The 18,547-nt window shown below is 40.1% G+C and overlaps 1 protein-coding gene across 1 annotated transcript in view; it reads left to right on the top strand.

Annotated features, from left to right (window-relative positions):
* Positions 1–18,547, top strand: part of ntsr1 (neurotensin receptor 1 (high affinity)) — a 108,184-nt gene that overhangs the window by 41,794 nt on the left and 47,843 nt on the right. Inside the window, exon 2 of the mRNA XM_035645571.2 lies at positions 6,984–7,185. Coding sequence (XP_035501464.1) covers positions 6,984–7,185 — 202 coding nt within the window. The remainder of the gene's footprint in view (positions 1–6,983; positions 7,186–18,547) is intronic.

Raw genomic sequence — 18,547 nt, forward strand, 5'->3', positions numbered from 1 at the left:
TAAACCAAAAGAAGCCCTTAGCTGGGAGCTGCACAATGGAGCCAGGGGAGATTTCACAGTGTGAGCAGTCTCGGAGCTAGTGGAAATACAGAGGGGCAGCCTCATTGTGTTGAACTTGATTTGCAAAACCTCTAAATGAAATGAGTTGTTCGCTTGGGCTTTTCTCAAAACTGGGAATAGACTAATTGAATCAAATCCACATCTGGAAAATACAATTTTTTTTTACGAGAGTAGATGCCATTTCCTGTTTTCTGGTGTGTTTAAATTAAGTGTAACAGAGGCCAGCCGGTCGAATACTGAGCAGTGTGCCTATAGATCACTCCGCATCATTGTATTTTGGCTTCAGGTATTTAGCTCTTTTGGTAACACGTTCGTTTCTCATGCCGGAGGTCGTGAGTTCGACTCACCCTCATTACATAAGAATTGATTTTAAAGCCAAAAACAAATACAACATACCTGGCAAGGTTTCCCAAAAATGAAAACAACAACTTCTAATATTTACATGATGCCTTTAAAAGCAACAGGCGAAGAAATTGTGAACATTCATCAACATGCCATATTTCTCTAGTGACAGTAGGTGTCCACAGCCAGACCCAACTGAACAGCATATATGCATTTGGTGCTCTGTGTAGTCTGCTGCTGCTGCCTCAGTGGGAGATTGGCTTGTGTGTCTCGGTATAGCCAGCGGGAGTGGGGAAAGTGTGGTATGGAGTTTAATTTATATGGACTCAATGAGCAAATCGAGCGAATGGATTTGAGGGGTGTCAGAAAGCAGGAGCGTGGAAGGCGAGTAGCGAAAATGCGGTATTGAGTTTAATTTATTGGGGCAGTGGAATGGATTTGACTGACAGTGCTCTGAAAGTACCACTGAGTGAATAGACAGATGCGCTGAATTAGAGATGGTAAAACTGGGTGGGTCCAATATTATTGGTCTTGAAAAGTGGGTGGGTTTTGTCCCACCCGGGTACAATGGGTCCAACACCCATTATCAGGTGTAATTGTTATAATCACTAAATTCATTGGATTCTGTATAATAACAACAGTAACTATAATAATTGACTCTCTTTCATAAACATTGATTAAGCCGTCAGTGACACTGTGATTACTTGTGTTGACGTGGATGATTGATTTATTACAATCATCTGTAATACATGGTGTAATGCTGATGGGGGACAATACACCATAATCGCTCAAATGACAATAACAGCACACTATGGACAGTCTGCTGTGAAAGACATCCACAGTGTTGCACTTGGTAATACCATCGCTGCAGTGGTATAGAGCTTTAGAGGGAAGATCAAGGACTGGCTCCTTTGTAGCCTCCTGACATCTGGCCACTCACTGCATTAAGGGCGTGAGTGGTCTCCGAATTGTTTGTTTTGGAAAGTTACATAAATTCTGACATTGAAAAGGTGTGGGGGAAAGTGTTTCACTAACTATTTGACCTTCCTGATGTGAGCCCTTTCACACACCCGTTTCATGGACTAAATGGACGTTACATTCATTTTCCCAGTAGACAGTGTTGCATGACTAAGGGCTGGATCTTTTTTGATTAGAAAACCTTGAAGATATCTGAATCATCCACTGATGTTGAAAATATTTGGTTCTTTTATGAAATTTTATTAAAAGCATGTGTACATGAATAAAGAAAACAAATGTATTACTTCAAAAATGTTTTTATGCCTCATTAGATGAGATACATTTGAGAATGTTGACAGCACAATCTACAGGTTGAATATTAAGTTTTAGATCCTGGATCAATTCAGCGACTGTGACGCAAGGTTCTCAATGATGAAGCATTATGAATTTGCTACCATTCTTACTGGCTTCTTCTCCATAGCAACAGTGGCCACGGTTCATGGGAATTGGGGTATTTAGACAATGTTTGCCCAAGCATACTGAAAAAACATGAGATGTCTGAAAAGAAATTATCGAGGAGAGTCCACTGTTTCCATTTGGGATATTGATTTAAAACTATGATACCAGTCAGTGGCAATAATCAAAGGTGTTGAGACAGAACAAAAGATGGCACAATTGTTCCTGAGTTTATCCCAAAATAAACCCACAATTGTGGGTTGATTTAAGCTACAGGTTGTATTGTCAGTTTTCTGAGCAGTAATCGCATGCAACAGATTTAAGCTCTGTGATTGGATGTTTTTCACCGCAATGCACCTTTGGACCAAAAGTGAATATCTCTCCAGATGTTTTTTCATGAAGCCGAGCACCATATGTTTTGTAACGCCGCTGTTCATCATGTACTGACAAATCAACCATAGTTGAGTTTCATGCCCAGAAGTGCTGCGACTGTGAGTCACATTTTTCTATCCAGAACTCATGGATCCTTTGACTTCTGGAATCAGGGATGCCTGAAATAATTCCTTCCACTGTACTTTTTAAATACTGTAAGCATATAATTGAATGAATTGGCTAAGAATATGAAAATTTTATTGACAGTTTAAGGAGATTATACTGAGTTAAGTACAACAGAGTTAACAGCAAACTGTTAAAATGTATATTTTCAAAAATATCTACCTTCCAATTATTGCAATATTAAATATGTGATTAAATTAAGGCTACTAAACCACTTGTGTGGAGAACACAAGCATAGTGTCTAGGAAATTTTTAAAAATCCAGTGCTGTCTGTTGGAAGAAAAGAGATGAGCTGTTCCTGCATGGCAATTAAACACTGACACTGCACAGCATAATTAATCAGCCTGCAACTCACTCTCAGGAGAATGAATTGGATCCCTCTGAAGCAGACTCTTAAATGTGGAAGTCCAAAGTAAGCCGAAGTTCAGACTGGAGGCAGTGGTGTACAACAGCAATGCACAGAGGCCTGAGACTCGGTAAAGGAAATGACTGGCCCACTGAAGCTTTTTCAAGTAGTGGACTCAGATAATCTGTTTAGGATGGGGGCTCTTCAATAAATCAAACTCACTCCTCACAGCACTTTATAGCAGAACTATAATTGTGGGCAGCTGTGGCTCAGGAGGTGGAGAGGGTTGTCCACCATCCAAAAAGCCGGGGGTTTAATCCCTACTTTCACCAGTCTGCATACCGTGTGATGCTAAGCTCTTACAACTCAACAGCTCTGTGTCCACAAACATGGCAGGATGCTTTCAATGTTTCAGTCACATCCCACAGAAAAGACATGTTCTACCAGCTAGTCGTAAATCTCCAGTGATAAGGAGGTGAATTAGAAAAATTGGTTCTCAGTCCATTATAAGAGTCATATATTATACACAGTTCAAGCTCCGCATGCAGTATTATTTGTTTTTATTTTATTTAATCAGGTTAGTCTCATTGAGATTAAAATCTATTTTTCAAGAGAGACCTGGCCAAGATGGACAGCAGTAGTAGATACTTTATTTATCCCGAGGGAAATTCAGGCATCCAGCAGCATTTACAGTACACAGTTACACATAAAACACAAAACGTGTTCAACAAGTTAAGTGCAATTGTAAAAATATAAAAAATATAAATATAAAATTACTGACTAAAACATTCACAGTTTCCAATGGAGTCCGACTTCAAACAGCCTTATATTCATTAAGAGTCACTAGGTCTTGAAGCTTGAGCTGCTTCTGCAGGTTATTCCATGAAGACAGGGCAAAAAACTTAAAGGCCTTTTGACCAAGCTCTGTCCGAGCTTGAGGTACAGTCATAAGCACCATGCCCTGAGACCGTGACCCATGGGGGACACATTTTCGGGACATATACAATGACAAATAACAGGGGAGTTTACCTAAAATCGCATTGTAGATTAAAAACATACCAGTACACATAAAAAGAGAAGGCCAGTTAACTCTTGAGTACAGCGTACAGTGATGAGTTAAGGCTCTGCTGTTTGTAATGAACCTCAGGGCCCCATGATATACAGTGTCCAACATATGTAGCCAGTGACCTGATGCATTTATGTACAAGAGATCACCATAATCAATAACCGGCAGGAAGGTAGCTTCAACTAGTCGTCGTCTGGCCTCAAGAGAAAAACATGATTTGTTCCTAAAGTAAAAACCTAACTTTAGTTTCAACTTTTTCACCAGGTCTTGTGTGTGAGTTTTAAAAGAGATATGGTCATCAATCATAAATCCCAAGTATTTTTAAGTAGACACAACCTCAATTTCATTACCTTATGAAGTTAAAATATTCTGACTTAACACAATCTTTTTGGAATTTGAAAATACCATAAGTTTGGTTTCTTCAGCATTGAGAACAAGCTTCAGTTGAGAAATCTGATCCTGAACTCAATCAAAAGCACTTTGCATGTACTCAAAAGCCTTACTGGGCGAGGAAGCACCACAATACATTACACTGTCATCCGAATAGAAATGAAAAGCAGCATTTGGGACATTTTGTCCAAGGCTATTAATATATAAAATAAATAAAAGCGGTCCCAGAACTGAACCCTGGGGAACTCCCTTACGCACTGTAAGCATGCCAGAAGTAAAACCATCAAACTGAGTAGCCTGAGTTCTGTCAGTGAGGTAGTAGTCCTGTAGTCTGTGGAGGCAAAGAATATGTTAAAAGAATAAAGATTTTGTGACCTTACACCTTCTGTACTCATTAAAATTTCAAATTAAGACACTGTTTTCACTGTTATTTTTTCAATGTGTTGCCCATTTCCCCAGTCATCTTCCCTTCTGAATTTCCTTGCATTTCTGTCCCAGAGAGGCTTTGCCAGTAAATTTTTTTGGTTGCTTTTTTTCTTCTTTTTTTTTCCTTTTTCTGCTTTCAACTTGAGATGGGGTTTTGTCTCACTCTTAAGCCAGGCTTTTTGCTTTTCCTTCTGCTGTGCTTTTCAACTTTAATCAGCCATCAATGACTCAAAGGCAGGGGACCCTCAGAAGTCAGCCAGCCTGTTCATTAAAGCCATTAACATTTTTCATCCATGATTATCCCTTACAAAAACAACAGCACTTTGTGTGTGTGTGCGTGTGTGTGTGTGTAGAGGGATTGCTGTAGGGAGAAACCGATGTTAAAGCTGTTGCAAGCCAGTGAACATCAACACAAATTACCACCTCACACGTCCATGCACGTTTCCTCTCCTCACCAGACTCTCACACAGGCTCCACACACTTACACAGTAGCTGTGCTAAGAAGTCACCTGTCATAACTGATGTCTGGCAGCACCTCCTCTCTCTTTCTTCTTCTTTTCCCGTCCGATCCCTCTCTCATTTATCGTCACTTCTCACTTTCTTTTCCCTCTTTTTTTTGTTCTATCTGCAGTGACGCAGCACGTGGGAAGGAAATAATTTCCGCCAAAAAAAACTCCATTCCAACTTGATCAAAGTTGGCACTCATAAAATGATATTTCATGGAGTGTCTCTTGATGAAGGTTTTGAATGGCAAAAAATAAATAGCCGGTTGTCAATATGTTTTATGCGTTAGTGCTTCATGTGACTGCTAAATTGATGTTGATAAAAGCAGGACTGCTTTACATCTGTCGCATAATCTTTTTTTTAAAAAAAGCACAAATAGTGGCCCACTCAATTTGTTTCACTGCAGCGCTTATTTTCTCTCTTACCTGTTTTAGATTCATTCAACTATCACCCGGTTCACCTCCACCTCTCACGCCCTCTCTCCCTACACATTTTCTTCCACCACTCTTTTCATACCCTGTCTGTCATCCCTCATTCTTTCTGGCTTTCCCTGTTCTAATACTCTGACATTTCATAATGTATTTTCCATGCTCCAACCATTGGTTGCTTTGAAGTAATACATTTGCATATTACTAACTTTGTTTTGAGATGACAGCATACATTTTCTCTGACTTAAAGACCTGAAGTGAATAGAAAAACTGAAAAAGCATAACAACAACATATAGCAGAATTTTTTGTTTGATTAATGTTGAATCAAACACAGGATGTGTGGTTTTTCCACAACAACAATAAAGTTTTTCCTTTTAATGCGAAATATTAAAGAATAGATCAGGTATTACCAAGTCTGTGATTAAAAAAAAACCACTGATGTGCCCACGTGTAAGTATGTGAGAATAGGAGTTGGTTGCGTTCCTATATCCAGCTCTACGTGCTGGCCCTGAAGGTGTTCTCCTAAAACGTACATGTGTTTAAGAAATGTGGATCAAAGCTCTCGTTCCGTACAAAAGAAGCCCTCCTAAGTCTAAGGCTTGTAATATGCCGAATCTGAGAATATTGAGCAGTCCCACTAAGCTCAATTGACTGTATATTTCCAAGTTTCAGTATATTTAGAACACCCTTCCCTTTTTTTCTCCTGCAGAGAAGAACAAGAACATTGTCTGCACCTGTCCCTGTGTTTTACCTGCGTCCAATTATCTCTGTCTTCCTTGTGTATTTAGTCTCTGTGCTCCCAGTCCTCTATGCCAGTTTGTTTGTTCTCTTCTGTTATGTAATGTTCCTGTTCACTTGTTGCTCTGTGTTGCTCTCCTGCTCTGTTTTGTGTCCATGTGATGGCTTTTGTTCAGGTCAGTTGTGTTTCCCCATTTGGATAATCTGAGTTGGATTTTGCTTTTGTTTCAAGTAGTTCTATATAATCCTTTGATTAATATACTTCTTTTTTTTGCACTCTGAATGTTGGTCCTTCTTCATCAAACATGACAGATGCGCCCAAACTCCTTGTTTTCACATGACAGTATTGGATGGAAGCACATTATATTGCATTCTGGCCTTTTATTTTCTTTTTTTTTCCATGTGGATGGAAACTTGACTTGTGAGCAATTTGAACTTGCTCCTTAACTTTGACTGATATTTTGTAGGTAATTTTGTCATGCTAAGGGTCAAAACTAAATGATAAATGGCTGCATTTATGCAGCACTTTGGTTAAAAGCCATTTCAATTTGCACACACATCAATGGTATTTTTTGAAAAGCCATAACAATTATATTGCGACCCATTAATGCTGAAAACTATTTTAAAAGAAATTCTTAGGTAATGATATCTTTCACCTGACCCTTCATCAGAGTTCCATCTCTTGTCTTGTCTCTCCCTTTCCTCCCTGAACAGGTAAACGCATTCCTGTCCTTTCTGGTACCCATGGTGGCCATATCTGTGCTGAACGGGGTCATAGCCAATCAGCTGCTGCGGATGTTCCGAGAGGCAGAGCAAGACAATCGTGTCTGCATCATTGGGGGAAATTCCACCATGCTGAATGTTACAGTGGAGCCAAATCGTGCTCAGTCGCTTCGCCACGGAGTCCTTGTTCTCCGTAAGTGAGCATTCACACACTTTTGTAAGGTCTACTTCAAATTACAGAAAAATCTTTATGTAATAATGTATTTGTGTCCTATCTGCTAAAATGGGGGGCGGGGTTTATGGCCTATTCTGCAGCCGGTGTAAGGAATTTTCAGGTTTCAGGAGGTTTGCAGAAATACAAGCCGAATCAGCGGGAGACGTTTATTTTGAGATGTGGTTCACAGCACAAAACGAAGATGAAACAAGGTGCATATGGGTGTACAGTTCTTTTGTACCCACCATCTACAAAACAGGCCTGAGGTGTCACATGTTCAATTGTTCACAACAAGGACACATCTGCGTCATCATACTAGATAGCCTCAACAAGAAACTGGTCACAGCAAGGACACATCGGCGCCAGCATGAATTTGTTTAGCATCAAAAGACTTTGTTCACATTGCTTACAATCAGGACACATTTCGTCACTACATATCTCCCCTTTTTTGAGGGTCTTCTAATCCTCAAAACACTACGTCATTAATCATCATTACAAATACAAATACCTAAACAATCATGCATTACTCTTTAAAAATGTAAATACCTGAAAATCATTCTGATATTACTATAACGATGATGATCAACAATGAAACAGTTTCAATGCCTTTAACATTAACAAGACCCACGCAGATTCAAAACATATGAGGACAAAGAAACCTACAAACTGCTTATATAGGGAGAATTTACTCATGGCCCCCTCCCGTGTAGAGTGACCACCACCTGACATTATGAATGAACAAAAACAAAATGTAAAACTTTTAAAACATGAAACTTAAGATGATCTAATTAACTTCAACAGTAATGTTGGATCTATACTATATACTGATTCTTTCAAAGTCGTATTGTAACTTTTTATAATTTAGAATGTTCATCTAAATTCTTGCATTCCAAGTCCCCCCCCCCCCCCCCCCTGCTGACTGTGTGTGTGTGTGTGTGTGGGTCTGTGTGTGCCAACCTCTGTATCTTGGTCCAATTCGCAAGGTCAAGCATCTGCGTCTGCCAGTGTTTTGTTTTCAGGCATTTAAAGGAATGAAAAAAATCTCCTATTGTAATTCGAAATTTAATCTTAATCTTCATCATTATATTTGTACGGGAATTGTCTCTCATTCTGGTCAGGCTTGATAATAATTGACAGTAATGAAACTTATTTACTCTATTAACGCTTTTCTTCACAAACTTCAAAAACTGAGCTCTCTCAGAGTTCATGTAATGGCTTCATCAATCTGCTGTTGACATTCTTCAGGACACTCACTCACACACATACAAATTCAATTTCTCCACTTTATTCGTCTATTTGCTCCATCTGTAAAACCAATTGCTTCTAATCTTAAGCTTTTTAACATTAACACTTTAGCACATAGGCATTTTATCTTTATCTTTCACATCTCATTTGAAACTGCAATCTCACTTTTCAAAGTCTCACGCATACATTTAATCATTTTTCAGGTTGGGCTTCTTATCTAAGAACATTTTTCTTTACGTTTTACAATTTAACTACTTCTGTAGGTACTTCATCCACCATCAATGTGGTAGGCGTGGTGGGGTTGGACACCGCTTCTTTGGAACCTGGTGTGTTAGTCATTGCATATGCAGGGATGATTTTATCAACTTTAAAGCTGTAGTCGGCAGGATTGAGAGAAGAGGGGACAGTCTCAGAATTCAAAATCCAACGACTCCTCCCTCCCCGTCCCTCTCCGCTGCACTTCGGTTCCTCCTCCACAGCTCCTCCCAGCCCGCCGTGCCCGTGCATGCTACCAAGGCAACAGAAGGTACGTAACATGACATTCCCACCGGTAAGAAGCAAACCTGAAGCTAACACGGACTAATGTCCACATTGATAGACTATAACAAGTTTTTTAGTTACAATTGCCTCACGTTATTACCTGTGACTTTTTGTGAAAACAAGATCGTCAGTGTTTTTGAACGTGTGCGACCGTAAATCAGTTTATATTAGTTTGTTTACATACCTAGCATTAGCTAGCACGTTCGCTACTGCAGTGTTACATGGTATGCCTGCAAATGAACAGCTTTATCTTCAGATACCTCATTTGTTGCTTTGCAGGACGACTGACGCTTTTATCTATATTTTATAACATTAGAGCTTTGAGACTGGTACACTGGACTCCGATGAGGAAGTGAACATGGCTGCTTCGACGAACGGTCGAGCGAGGAGAAGAGGGAGTCGCCTATGAGACGGCAGCGGCAGTGGGAGACGGGGCAGAGGTTGGCGTGTGGCCCGACACCCGAGGACCTGGGAGCCGAAGACACAGATGATCTTCATGTGATGAGCCAGTTGGTCCCTGCAGCGTGAACTGGTTTCATCCAAAATGGTTTAGCTTCAGACTTTGCTATATGTAAATACTGTGCTGTGCTATATATATTTTTTTCATTTCATTTATTTATTTCAAGGTTATATTTTAATATTTATGAAACCTTATTATTTGCTTTGCAATAAAGTGTATTTTGAAAGTGATTGGTTTCTCATTGCATAAACATACAACAATGGGAAGATTACTAAATTTATTTATCAATACACTTTTTCAATCAATTCAAGGCGTTACTAACATATTAATTTGGGGTTATCAGATTCACTGGCTCAGTACGACCGATGCAGTATCTCAAAGAAAAGCATAACAAATTGATCAAAGTACACAATGATGTAATATTGTCAAGCTTTATTTTGCGCATGAATAAAATACAATAGGTGTGTTGAATATTCCTTCCTCAGCTGTCCCCCCAGCAAAGTCAGCATCTGTGGAGAAGAGCAAAATGAATATGTGTAAATATATGAAAAAATATTCCTCCTCACAAATTTATCACGCATTTGCAAATTCAGTACATGAAGGTGACTAGCCACAGCTGGGAATATCGACACAAACTTACCATTTAGCATTGCACGGGATGCTACATTGGTGATAAAATAGTGAAGCTAACTAAACAGTATGACACTGATGAGGGAGCATTTGGCCGCGAGAGCACAGGCGACACACACAGGTCTGGAAAACTCTCAAAAACAGATTAGACCGCTTGGACATGAACATATTTTCCGCTGTTATGCTACAAACACCGCTAACCAATAGCCGTAGGACTGTGGGCCTAGCAACTAGCAGCCTGATTACAACCGCACAGTAACACACGGTCACAGAGTGCGACAATAACATGGAAAATAAAAGATGAATGAAACAGAGATAATTACCGGTCAAGCAGAAGGCATTGTTTATGAACCCTGTCAGTGTCGTTGCTTCTGTGGAGCCGCTCCGATGTTTACATCTGCTCGATCTGTTTCCTTCTTTTCAGCTCGTTTTTGCTCATGGTCTTTGTCGTATATGCAGCTTCTGGCAAAGGAGCCGGGCAGTTTTCGATGCTTGGCGTTTCTCTGCCACGGTGTTTTCAAACTAACTCCGCTTCTGCTGCAAGCTCCTCATTGTGAAGACATGAGCTCAGTTGTGACCGAGCGAGTTAGTGTGCACTGGGACGGAACAGCGGTGCCCAGCTCGTACCCGGATGACTGAGAGCGAAGAGACACCCCCTGGCTATGATTGGATATTTTTGCTCGGGCGCGGTGGATTCTGGCAAATGGCATTAAAGGCAGTAGACGGAGCTGAATGACCCAGATTGTGTCACAGACGATCTGTCTCACATATTACTACCAGCATATAGCGACAGTTTCAGCAAATAAGAAAAAAAGTTGTTTTTGCAAATCCTGCCGACAGCAGCTTTAACTGTTGTTTGATTAGGAGTTTTCTGAGTTGGAACTCGAATGGCTGTTGTAGTTTTAATCACAGTGTCTGTATTCAATATGGTGCAGGACTAATATTATCTTCACTTAACTTGGACCAGGGTATAATTGAGATACCTGGAGCTACAGTGACCTTGTTCACTTCCTGATTGTTTGGTACTTTGTTAGGGACATGACCACAGGACTTTATGTTATGCATTTGAATTTAATTCAATTTTATTTTTTTCATGTACTGATTCTATAATGTCAACACAACTCATAACTAGATACTTATTTTTTAAATAAAATTTCAAATTTCACATTGATTTACCACCTCTAAACCATTGCTTGGAAATGTGGCGACCAATAACCTTGCATTTTTACTTTCTCTCCTCCCCCTTACACAGTTCTTACACTGTGTAACTCTGGGGTCAAACCTGTAATCATATATGTTTCTTCCATATCCACTGGCCTAAAACTCTCTAGTGTCTCCTTCAGACACAACACATTCTCAACACATTCTCGGACCTTCAACACAAATTTCACAGACATTCTTCTATTTTCATCATTCCACTTTCACACACCTTCTCATCTCAGCGTCTTGTTTTTTCTGAATTGTGTAATTATTGAACAGATTATAGGATTGGTGAATTCACAATGAAAACTTTGGACTATAGGAGTTTACTAAATTAACCTATATAAGGTCACTAAATATAAATTAGCAAGCTGCATACGTTATTCTGACTTTATTTAATTTATTTATCAGTTCGGGTGATTGAGGTCAAGTAGTTTGTCATTGATTTTATTTATTTATTTAGTCATCCACCCTTCACCATACATTTGTCCCACCCACGGATTTACTGCGCGTACAAAATTCTGGATTTACCGAGCTGCCACTACCACATTCGGCGTGCTGAGTCCCGTGACCCCCGTCCACCCATTCCGGGTTTGTCTGTGATCTTGGGCAATTTCCTAGGATGTGGCCAAACTCCCAACATCATTCCCTTTTATCAAAATTGGACATTGACCCTGATCAGTATATCTGTCTTTATTACGCATATTGTCATGACACTTGTCTATGTCCATCAGTTCAAAATCTCCATTTATCTTAATATTTTCTGTCTGATTTAGTTTACTTGTCTTTTAGATCAACCAATCTGTCCCTCAAGTCCTGTCTGTATTGTTGACCTTCGCTTTTGGACAGTCTTATAATTTCTAGTTCCAAATCCCTTTTCTGTTGGAGTTTTTTACATTGGTCTTTTATGCGCAGTTACATATCCTCACACACACCTACATCAAATGTGCCTTCCCTGGGCCAGGAGGGATCTAATCCCTTACTACGCTTGGCCCATTTTTTAGAAAGTTGTGGGTGCTTAGTCTCCACAATGGCTGCTGGTGTTGCACTCATTTTCCTGGGTTGCTTAAGGATCTTATTATTCTAATTTGTGTCCATTCTTTGGCACCTTGAAGAAGCAGGAAGTAATGTATTATAATTGGGATTTGTTCTATTACTTTTTTAAGACAATTAGTCAAACCATATGGTTGCATTTGACCATTAACTTTAATAATTAATTCAATCACTTACACTGTGCCTCGATGTTCAATATTGTGGATCAAATAACCCAAATTTCTACTACCCAATGACTAGGTCGATTCAGGCTATATCATATGGATCAATAACCCACTGTGGATCACTTAATTTATCAATATGAATCAACACCGTAAAACAATCACTAATCACTATGCATCACCAAAACACTGGGAAACCAATCAACTACTCGCTATGTATTAACACAACACTGTTAACCTCTAGTTGAATTTGTTACTCAATTACTACGGCTTTCAAATAATTAGTTAAACACTGCTTATGTTTTCTGTATATATATATAGGTAAGTTCTCAAATTACTCAGATGGTTGAACACTCAATTTAATAATTCACCGTTATCAATATTTGGACTCTGTTGACATGATCTTACTTATTGCATATAGATTAACTTATTATTTTTAATTCAAATGATTTATTCTGGTTTCCCAACTTAGTTTTTGCTCTCCCCTCTTCCGGTGAGACCTGTAGCTATTCAAAGTTTTCTCAAAGACAGTGCACTGGCTGACTCTCATACACACACACGTGGCCTAGAGCCACAATTTTGTTCTCCAATTTTTAATTCACACACACAGATATCTTCAAATGTTTTTTATATTTTGTACCCTATTTTATCGACTAAAGGTACATGAAACGCAGTGTCACTTGCAACATTTAATTTTCCAGTGAAAAACAAAGGTTTCAAACTTCAATTCAAACACTCCCCTCCATATAGCACATAAAATAAATAGCAGATTTATTTTGATTATTTCACCACTTTCAGCTTGTAACCCGATTCTCGACTGCACTCTCAGCATGTACTCATTCAGTTTATGTGGTTGCAATGAGGCCGGTTAAAAGCATTGGCCCTCGCAGAGAAGAGAAAAAACAACACAGAGCACAAAGAACACAACACAACACGGAACACACCACAAGCACCTAGGGTTTGGTTTGTCAGTCCGTCTGGTTATATGACTCTGCGAGTGCGAGGGCTTTTAGTTTGACACGACAAGACACAACGACGGAGCACTGTCGAATCTTTGGGCGACACGCCCCCATGGAGAGGCAGGGGGAGAGATAGTGAGGACAGAGTAGGGTAAGGGTCTTTACCGGGAACCACTTGAGATGAAGTTGAATTTTGGTACTACTTATCGGTTATCTGTTAGGAAGTGACGAGCTGCCAGTAGGTTTCTATTCAACTGCGAGGACCTGACTGTCTAAGTCCAGCATCAACGTACCGGCGCCTCTGTTTTAAATGAGCTAGCGCTTAGCATACATGCTAACGCCGACCAACAGAGTGAAACACACCGCGGCGAACTGTCAAAAGTCTGACGACGACAAGCAAAGTGCAGTAAATGCGGGTTGTTTATTAGCTGCACGTCTGGTCGCACGTCGTATCTGGACAAACAGAACAACATTGATGTGGAGCAATGCACAGTGAGTGATGTCCTGTAGGAGTGTGACTGTGTCAGTCTGACCATCAGCACAAACCACCTCAAGTAAAGATCTTTAACATGCAGTACTTAAGTTGACATTTTGACCCTATTGCTGCTTTGATGAACTGCCCCCGCTTCTGAAAAAAAGAAGGAAACTGGCAGCGACTCACACACGCAACGACCAATAGGCCTTTAATAAAAGCTCTCATGATTCAGTTGCAAAAAGAATCCTCTGATAAAAAGTAGTCCCAGTACTGGTTACTGTTCCATCAAAAAGTCACCTCTCTCAGAACAGTTGCTGTCGAACAGTGGCGTGAATTTGCATGTTGAAGTTCAGCAGAACTTGAGATATATACAGATTTACTTCAGCCCAACAGGAACATCCATGGTAACAGTAATTCCATTGAAATTAACTAATTTCACCAAAAATATGTTTTGGTGCAGGTATCAACAAACCTTCCAAACCTAAAGAGGAAGAGTATAAACCACACACCCAGTCCACACTTACATTCACATAAACACCTACAGTATCAAGATATTAGTACATTTATACATCAACTTTGTTCCATCAAACTGTCAGTGATGCTTGACGTCAATTCTCGAAACTGCTATTTTCATCACCGTTATCTAGTCAGTGATGTAGTGGAGACTCAAATATGGATAAACTATGTGCTGCAGCTGATTAGCATCCTAAACCCAAACAAACAACACTATAATTTAACATGCTGATTTTCTTTTCTGAAGAAAGTACTTTTTTCTTTGGCAAAAATAACACAGTCAACCAACCTCCTGTTATAATTTGGACATTTCAAACAGCTCCTTTTACATTTAAGATAATTATGTTGTTTAAATTGACGACATTTTCATAAATACAAAATGCATAGCCATAATCTTCTGACACACATGCTAACTAAAAGACTAAACATCACTTAATTTTTTATGCCAGGAGATCCTCTAATACTTAAATCATTTTTTGTTTTATAGTGTGTTCCCACCAAGTAGGGTTAGGATATATTGCATGGAATGAGAATTAGCATGCAGTAAAATTAAGCTTCAACAAAAACAAAATCAAACAATAAATATTTTGAGAATAGGAACATTCAGGGTCAATTTACAGAGTAACAAATGAACTTACATTTTTGCCAAGATGTTAGCAATGTCAACAGTTCTTGTGCAAGGGGATCAGATCCAGATGGCAAATTCCATACTTCCTTAAGACCAGGTATGAGATTAAGTTCAATATTACATATGTAACAAAGACCCAACTGGAACTGGAAGTAGTTCAATAATAATCCTTTGTACTTGACACGTTTTTGAAAAAATCAGCGAATATTTCCTCTCGGCCCACAAGCTGCCGGTGGCCATGTGTGCGACAAAATAAAAAATTTTTTCCGGCAAAGCTCTGGCTCTGTGAATAGAAAACCAAAAGACATGGTGCGGACTGCACCACACAACACTTCATCACTCCCCTTATGGATATTAGACAATTTTAAGAGGGAATTTGGCATTTCTAGCATTTGTAATAAAACACCACGTCTTTCTAAAACAGTTCTCCTCTCATTTATTATTATTAATAGAGCTTTTAATAATAAGTGAGTAATTGACCAGGATGAATCGCAGATTAGTTTCACCTTTTCCCCTTTCAATCCCCCAGCAACTTCATCTTTCTTTCTCGGTTACTTCATTACACCTGCTCTTTGGGGTTCTGTGTGTGTGTGTGTGTGTGTGTGTGTGTGTGCGCAGGTGTGTGTGTTTGTCATGATTTCAATTCAATGGGTCCATTTTCCAAAAGAAGCCTGTCTTTGTTGAATTGTTGAACGGTTTGACAATCCAACATCAGCTTTTAATAATCACTCTCCAGCACAATAAAGCTTGAGAGCCTGCAGACAATAAGTAGCTGTCCCCAGTGAGTCATGGTTTCTAAAAACAGCCACAGATGTCAATATAATATCATCCTGGACAAAGTTCAGAGTCATTGCATACACAAATCAATCAGGCCTAAGACTCTTGATCCTTTTAAAAACCAGGTCCTTAAAAATGGTTTACATGAGTGTAGGTATGTCTTCAAGGTTAGAGCACTTATGTTATCTAGTGCACCCCAGATATAATAAGATCATATTCTTTCATTGATTACATAATGGTTGTAGACTCTATAACCAAACAGTGCATTCCACGTGCTGGTACATCAACAGGTTTTTAAATATCAGGCCTTATGATTAATGCCACTTCTTCTTCCTGCATCAGTCAACATCCAGTGGAGAGGTAGGGAGGTGGCAAAACTTTAACCAACACATACAGAGGTGTTATTAGCCTAAATCTCACAATGCTGCGTCAATGGTAAAGTGTATCCCATCCCACCTGACTCCTTGTAGGTCGCCTCTATTTGTCCAGGTGACATTATTTCAGCTGTTTAACAGATGGGACATGTCATCTCACACACACTCTAACATAAAATGAAAAAAAACACATTTTAAGGCAGTTTTACACATTTCAGCAAGAAGAATATTTCGTCATTTTGGGAAATAGGCTTTTTTGCTTTCTTGCTTTCTTGCCTTGAGTTGGTTGACAAAAAGATGGACCATGTTGTCATTCAAACAGAGCTGGACACAGTCCCATTAAGTTGCTGTGAGTCAGTATGAAATAGTGCTCATTATTAGTTATTTAAGTAACTTTTTTACATTGAAATGTCTAAAAAGGGCATATCCTATGTTATTTTGGTGAGTAGTTTAATTTTATTTGGTCGCCTGTCAACGGCCTTGTGGTAACCTGAGAAGAATGATGCACGCACACTGTGATCGTTACTTTGTTTACTTAAGTTTTGCTCACAACTTCTACAGGTAGCCACACTAGGTGCATCATGTGTATCCCCATAAACCGTCCCACTGGGGACCAGGACTACCCAAAGGTTCCGGGGTGTACAAGCGAAATGTACAAAAAGTGTTTCTGAGTGTAACAGGTCTTTAACCTGCTGAAACGCTTCCTCCTGATCTTTCTGCCACTTCCATGAGCTGTCTTTGTGCAGCAGCTGATATAGCGGGGCGAATACTGTGGAGAGATCAGGTAAAAACTTCCCATAGTAGTTTACTAAGCCCACAAATGATCTGAGCTCTGCCACGTTTTTTTGGGCCCTTTACTGCCCTCACCTTCTCTTCCACAGGAGAAAGACCCTGAGCTGAAATCCTGTGTCCCAGGTAGGTGACACTTTGGGCTTGAAACACACATTTCCTGCGCTTTAAACACAGTCCAGCTGTGACCAGTATGTCAAAAGTAGACAGCAACCTGGGGAATATTTTGCAGAAGATTGCCCATAGTGCGCTGAAAATAGCTGGACTCGATGCAACCCCAAATACCAGGCGGTTGTACTTAAATAGCCCCTTGTGGGTGTTGATCGTTCTTATACTGCTTAGGGTCCTCATCCAGTAGAAGCTGTTGGTAAGCATGACTCATGTCCAGCTTTGTTAGTGGATATGTGTCAAGTTGTGAAGCTTGGTTTATCGTGAGTTTGTAGTCACCACATACACATACTTCCCCATCCTCTTTCAGCACTGGCGCAATCGGGGCTGCCCAGTCGGAGAACTCGATTGGTTCAATGACTCCTAACTGCTGCAGTCTCTCCAACTCTGCTTCTACCTTAGCCTTCATTGCATATGGCACTGTGCGTGGTTTGAAGAAACGGCCACGGAGAGTGCCCAGCTCATCTTTGAACTTGTCTCTTTGATATGATGTCTCCCACCACTGTCACATACTTGATTTTCCCCCAGTTCAGGCGGATTTTCTGTAGAAGGTCACGCCCTAGCAACCTAGGCCCCTCTCCCTTTACCACCAATAGTCTTGCTTTTGCTGCCTGGTCTTGATACACCACATCTACCTCTATAGCCCCAAGAAGTGGAATGCACTCACCCATATACTGTCTCAAACTGATATTAGTATCTATGAGTGCAGGCGCCCCTTCCCCAAGGCTCCACAGCCTGAGGTAGGTGGCTTGACTCACCAGTGATGCAGAGGCCCCCGTGTCCACCTACATTTCGAGCCCTTTCCCATTCACCCTCAACGTTGCATAAAGAGGCTTTGCCCTTGGTTCGCTGAGGTCCCAGAGGTTGAACATGTTGAAAGAACATTGCTCCTCCGGCTTTTCACTTTGCAGGTGATGTGTGTTCATCCTAGGTTTTGTTTTGAACCAGTCCGTTGTTTGTTTATTCTTAGCACCCTTGCACTTCTTGGCAATGTGTCCCTTTTCCTTGCAGTTATGACACACAGACTCCTTAAACCCACAATCATTAATAAAAAATGCGCTCCCCCACACCAGTAGCACTCAACTGACTTTGGTAATAGCTTGCCCTTTTTTTCCTTGGACACAAAATGCTTGGTGTTTGGCTGCGCACTGCCCTTAGCTTTTTGAATATCTTTGGTGTTGTTAGCTGCTTTTTCCATTGCTTGTGCTATTTCCAGTGCTTTTTTGAAATGAAGTGTAGCCTCGCCTAACAAACGGCGCTGCATGGCGTCATCGTTTATGCCACAGATCAACCTGTCGCGCAGCATGTCATCCAGTACACTTCCAAATTCACAGTACTCCGATAGTTGACTCAGCTTTGCCACGAATTC

This window comes from Scophthalmus maximus, chromosome 8 (genome assembly GCF_022379125.1).
Source record: "Scophthalmus maximus strain ysfricsl-2021 chromosome 8, ASM2237912v1, whole genome shotgun sequence".
Lineage (NCBI taxonomy): Eukaryota > Metazoa > Chordata > Actinopteri > Pleuronectiformes > Scophthalmidae > Scophthalmus > Scophthalmus maximus.